At 47.8% G+C, this 6,037-nt stretch overlaps 2 protein-coding genes across 3 annotated transcripts in view; both read left to right on the top strand.

The window, feature by feature from the left end:
• Positions 1-1,281, top strand: part of Nipsnap1 (nipsnap homolog 1) — a 16,473-nt gene extending 15,192 nt beyond the window's left edge. The window contains exon 8 of the mRNA XM_021211190.2: positions 744-1,281. Coding sequence (XP_021066849.1) covers positions 744-808 — 65 coding nt within the window. The 3' untranslated portion in view covers positions 809-1,281. The remainder of the gene's footprint in view (positions 1-743) is intronic.
• A 1,458-nt stretch (positions 1,282-2,739) lies between these two features.
• Positions 2,740-6,037, top strand: part of Thoc5 (THO complex 5) — a 33,686-nt gene continuing 30,388 nt past the window's right edge. For both annotated transcript variants that reach the window (XM_021210405.2, XM_029545293.1), the window contains exon 1: positions 2,740-2,795. The gene's annotated coding sequence lies outside the window, so the exon portion shown is untranslated. The remainder of the gene's footprint in view (positions 2,796-6,037) is intronic.

Below are 6,037 nucleotides of genomic sequence, written 5' to 3'. Positions count from 1 at the left end.
CACCCGACTGCTCTTCCGAAGGTCCAGAGTTCAAATCCCAGCAACCACATGGTGGCTCATAACCATCCGTAACAAGATCTGACTCCCTCTTCTGGAGTATCTGAAGACAGATACAGTGTACTTACATATAATAAATAAATAAATATTTAAAAAAAAAAATCTATCCTCCGGGGGACTCTCCACTGACACCCCTCCCTCCACTGGCATGGCCTCCTAAGCTGTACCGGAGCAGTTGCACCAAATCAAACTTCAGGCCTTACAGCTCTTCCTTGCCAGTGTGTACCGTTATACTTCTCTCTTGCTTGTTGTTTTGGCGTTGGGGATCAAATCCAAGACCTCACTCATGCTAATCAGCATGCTCCTCATCACAGAACCGCAGCCCTGCCCGTAGGAGCGATCATTCTGCTTCAGCCGACCTCTGTGTCCTTGTTTTCATAGCATTAGGCTTTGTATGTCTTGCTTGTTTCGGAAGCATTGACGATAGAATCGGAGGGTTCGTATATGCTAGGGAGGCATACCACCACGGAGCTATCTCACTTTCACATACAGAGAAGGTGGATAAAAATTTCCAAGATACTCGGCTTATTACCACCTAATCCTGTCTCATAACTTGGGAACCATGGGCCTCTCTCAGATGACAGTAGGGACCCCTCCCTGTCACAGGCTTTTGTGAGTTTTCGGGCGGCGACCAAGAGTACCTCCCTTGCCCTGGGCACCGTGTAACCTCTGTTTTCTCTCCGTAGTCCCCTTGGTTCGACACATGGAGTCACGAATCATGATTCCTCTGAAGATTTCTCCTCTCCAGTGAGGCTGACACTGCCTCCACCTCCTTCCCTTTCTCCTGTGGACTAGCCTGGAACGGAGGCGCTTCTAGGCCGCCTGGCACAGTTTTCTCTCAACTCTGGAAGACTTCTGATGGGTGGTGTTCAGCTTCGACAAAGATGACGTTTTCTGAGAACTTTGTCCGTCCGTACCCAGCCAACCTCTCTCCCATGCTGGATGAAGAAGTTCTTAACTTCCCTAACTGCAGAATAGCAACCTTTTAAGCTTTCACACACTTTCCTCTTAAGATCCGTCATCTCCAGGACATAAGTCCCCAGCTCCCAACTGTGGCCATGGCTTAGTTGCATAAAAGCGGGCATGACTGGCTGTTAGGAGGTACGGTGTGAAAGGGTATCAGTCCAGGTATGGCCCGGGAACTCTCTGGTGTCTACTTGTTAAAAAAGCAAGCCTGAGCCTTTTAAAAAAAAAAAAAAAAAAAAAAAAAATCCTGGAACTGCCGTAAAGTCTGAAGTCGTCACAGTCAGGAGGAGGTCCAGAGTTCTACTTAAAGGGCTAGGAAAAGGATGGAAGTGGGAAGGATCTAGGTACATGAGACAGGCTTGAAGCAGGAACCCTTCACAAGTGGGTACATAGGATTCAGAATTTAAAACACAGAATTAGGAAGATTCTAATTAGGTGACAGGATCTTAAGGGAGCACCCTGTTCCTAGACAGATGGGGAGGCGTATCCATTTTTCCTACATAATGTGGTTAAAACTTGAATTTGCGCTCCACCTCTTCTGTACTTCTTCCTTCCTACAGGCAAAAACAGGCTGAGACCTATAGTCCTGTCGAATTCTTTCTTTCCCAACTTGACATTGTCCGCCAAACCCTCATTTTGCAGAACCACTAGGTTTGTGGAGTAGGTTCAGTGATTTTGGGGTCTCTTCAACGACTCCCGTACCTCATGAACCCCTGCTTAGCATGGTTGTGCTATCATCCCAGGAGAATGTACTGGAATAGTTGATGGAGCCAAATTAAATATTTACTGTACACTGTGGTGTTGTCTTCCTCTGCAAGGGATCTCAGTAGTCGGCTAAGGCAGGGCAGCTTTCAGTTGGCTAAGGGGTACACTGGCCTTGGTCTCTTAGGGAGATCATCTTCATCCCAGAGCATGAAAAGGAGCTGTTTCTGCACCGCCAGGTATTCAATGTATAGGTTTCGGGCTGCAGACAACCAGAATTTACTCCAGAAATGCCAGACATAGGAAACACCTGAAGCTTACAGATACCGCACTAGAGTACTGATTTTTGTCTTGTGGGGGAAAATAAAACAGTGATGCACTTGTGTGAAGCAGGAAGCAGGTGTAATATAGGATTATGCTCCTGCCTCAGTTCCTTTTTGGGTGTAGTGACTCCGATAGTATCAAGAAGTTAGAGCCGGCCGGGCGTGGTGGCGCACTCCTTTAATCCCAGCACTCGGGAGGCAGAGGCAGGCGGATTTCTGAGTTCGAGGCCAGCCTGGTCTACAAAGTGAGTTCCAGGACAGCCAGGGCTATACAGAGAAACCCTGTCTCGAAAAAACAAAGCAAAATAAAACAAAAGAAGTTAGAGCCGGGCGTGGTGACACCAGCCCTCTAAGTCCAGTGAGACCAATGCAGGCGGATCGCAGTGACCAGCCTGATCTACATAGCGTTCAAGGCCCGCAAGTGGATCCACTCCTGTTCAAATGATAGCACAGCGACACTTGTGCTTTCTTGAGATACCACAAACTCACTCAAGTGAGTCGGCGGAGCGCCCACTACTTGACGCGCTGGTGAAGGGGCGTGAAGCACAGACTCTTGGCCATTATCACCCCAGTTTCCCAACTTCATAGGATTAGACAAGTTACCCAGCTGGGACACGCCCCTTCCTTGCTTCCCAAGCTGCATCTGGCCTTCGTGTCTCACTTCCGGCCCGTGGCTCTCTTCTTCCGCTTCTCTATGGTCGCGAGCCGGAAGTGGCTGCCGGGCTGGAAGGCGTGAGGAGCATTCCGGTGAGCGAGGGTAGAGGGCGGCTGGCTGCGGTTGCAGGTCCTCGCTGGGCGCACCGGGCTTGATGTGCAGACGGCGAGGGGTGTGTCCGCGGGCTGGGGTCCTCAGCTGTCGGGGTCCCCCAGGCTCGTGGTGGTTTTCTAGGAACTAACCGGAGCAGCATCCTCTGTGCCCATTGTAGTCTTCTGATGGTGCTGCTGGCACTGGTGATGGTGACACCTCGTCGATGGTCCTCTTGTGTGTGTGTGTGTGTGTGTGTGTGTGTGTGAATGTGCGTGCGGCAAACGCTCCTGGGTGGCGGTTGGATTTCCCGGGTTTTCCGTGCCACCCTTGTGGTTTTTGTCAGATGTGCCCGCCACTCCGTTGGCTGTCACCGGCAGCCTCCTGCGGTCCCCTGAGAGAGGCGTCACCTTCGCTTATCATGCGCCGCACAAGACTCCAAGGAGTCCTAGTGAAGAGCATTTATTGCCGGAGCAAAAAGGCTGAGAGCGCGAAGTGCGGACGTTACGAGGGGCAAAGAAGCTTGGCTTTACCGTCCGCTCCATCTCCTAGCTAGCTGGCTGGACTTAGTGTATTTGTTTCATTAAATATTTTGCTTATCTTAATTTTTTTTCTTTTTTTGGTTTGGTTTTTCGAGACAGGGTTTCTCTGTGTAGCCCTGGCTGTCCTGGAACTCACTCTGTAGACCAGGCTGGCCTCGAACTCAGAAATCCGCCTGCCTCTGCCTCCCAAGTGCTGGCATTAAAGGCGTGCGCCGATAAGAAAAGGAAAACAAGAATTTGTCTTAAGATATACCGCAAAGGGCCCGGGCAGTAAGAAGAGGTACCACCTGCTCCGTTTTAATGAAGATTTTAAATGCAATCACTATAGTCCGGTCTGGCTGGCAGCTTCTGTAACCCAGGTTGACTTCACATTAGTAAAGATCCCTCTGCCTCAGTCACTCAAGCACTGTGATTCCTGACATTTACCACGGTCCTGTCTCACAGCCCATCCGCCCCTCCCCCTTTTTGTCTTGGAGATGGGATTTTATTATGTAGCCCAAACTGACTTTTGAGCACATTATATAGCAAAAGATGATCTGGAACAGCTCGTCACTCAGCTCTCAGTCTGACCTGTTCTCATTGCAGGCATGTCCCGCCACACAGTTTTATGCGGTCCAGGAGATCAAGCACAGGTGTTTGCGTATGCTAGGCCAGCACTCTACCAGCTGAGTAATATTCCCAACTTCACAGTCACTTTTTTTTTTTAATTATTTTATTTTTTTATTTTAGTTTTTTCGAGACAGGGTTTCTCTGTGTAGCTCTGGCTGTCCTGGAACTCACTGTGTAGACCAGGCTGGCCTCGAACTCAGAAATTCGCCTGCCTCTGCCTCCCAAGTGCTGGGATGAAAGGCGTGCGCCACCACGCCCGGTCACAGTCACTTTTTAAATTTATAGTTACTTCGGTAGAAGAAAACTTGAGGTCTGATCTGCATTCCATAAACAGGAAATGGCTTGTACTTGTCTTATGATAATGATATAACTGCATAGTATACATAGTATGATGAAAACATTTATTAATAAATTCTTTCTTGGTTTCCTTGTCTAAGATTCTGGGAGAGAATCCATTTCTTTTAAAATTTTTTTTATTTTATGTGCATTGGTATTTTGCCTGCCTGTATGTCTGTGTGTTAGATTTTGGAGTTACAGACAGCTGTGAGCTGCCACGTGGATGTTGGGAATTGCAGCTGGATCCCTCTGGACGAGCAGTCGGTGCTCTTGCCTTCAGAGTCATCTCTCCAACTTGAGAATCCATTTCTTACAAGAACCTTGCCATTTGTAAACGTTAACAATAAACTAGGAAACTTGAAGCAATTAGACATTTCATTTCTGATCATTGACTCACTGTGTAGACCAGGCGGTCCCTCAGCCTCACAAAGTTCCACCTGCCTCTGCTCCCCACTGGAGTGCTGAGCTAAAGGCATGCGCCCTCACAGCTGGCCAGAAAAATGGCGTCACAGCACTGTGACTGGTAGCTATAGTCTCAGCACTGGTGAGGCTGAGGCAGAAACGTCTCCAGTTTGAGGGCAGTGTGAGCTACATAGACTTGTCCAAAGAGACGGCAGGGCAGATTTCCTGTCCTCCGGTGTTTAGCATAATGCAGCATCATTCACGATCCATCCTGAATCGAGTTCCTCATCCTCAGGGGTGTGCTTTACATGTCTGTGCTCCTACAATCCCAGAAGGACTAGTGTGCATTTAATTTGAGAAAAAACAATAATGAAGTGGTTTGTTGAGGGGCCCATGGGTCTAGAACAGTCAAATGGAGGCTCCAACTCAGACTTCTCCCACAAGTATTGGTGGTAAATTAAATAAGGGACAAAACTACCCTCCCTTGGAAGTTGGGGTGACTATAAGAGGCAGAACCTCATAAAATGAGGTTCTTTGGTCTTTATCTTTGCTTCTTTTGAGACGGAGTCGTTATTTAGGCTCAGCTCTTCCTACCTCTGTCACCCTAGTGCTGAGGTTAAAGGCATGTTCCACCTTGCCTGGCTCTTCTTCATTTGAATATCAGAGCTAGACAGGGAGGCAGCAGGGATGCAGGTGTGTAAGTACTGGAGTAGCATCAGATGGGCCCATTCTAGCTGTGCAGCTTTGGAAAAGCATCACCTCTCTAAGCCTTGCTTTTCTCATCTTCAAGATGGTAGAGATGGTAGTGGTTCGTATCTGAATGGCTTTGTAAAGAAACCAAGTGTGAACATATCCATCAAGTGCTTAGATCAAAGTTTACTATTCAGTGGCCAGTCAGAAGTATTCCAAATAAGGTTATACACCAGACAGGAATTAAATCTAAATTTATGAAGTGCTTTGACAGGCTCTTGAATAAAAGCAGAGCTCATAGTCTTGGCAGGAACGTGGCTGGTTGTTTTGACTTAAGATAGGGCATCTTTATATATCCCCAACTGTCCTGGAATTCACCATGTGGACCAGACTGGTCTCAGACTCACAGAGATTTTCCTGCTTCTGCCTCCTGAGTACTGAGATTAAAGTTGTGTACCATCACACCCAGCTGAATTCTGAAATATCTTAAAGCTTTCTTTCTTTTTATGGTTGCAAGCTACCTGATGTGGGTGCTGGGAGATGAACTCAGGTCTGCTGCAAAACAGTGCATGCTCTTAACTGTTGAGCCAAGCTTTCAACCCCTCACCCTGGGAAGTCCTTTTATATTTTCCTTTTTTGTTTGTTTGTTTGTTTTTGTTGTTGTT

Source organism: Mus pahari, chromosome 13 (genome assembly GCF_900095145.1).
Source record: "Mus pahari chromosome 13, PAHARI_EIJ_v1.1, whole genome shotgun sequence".
NCBI classification, from domain to species: domain Eukaryota; kingdom Metazoa; phylum Chordata; class Mammalia; order Rodentia; family Muridae; genus Mus; species Mus pahari.
The sequence above is the reverse complement of the archived record's forward strand: the minus strand, read 5'-3'. Positions and strand labels throughout refer to the sequence as shown.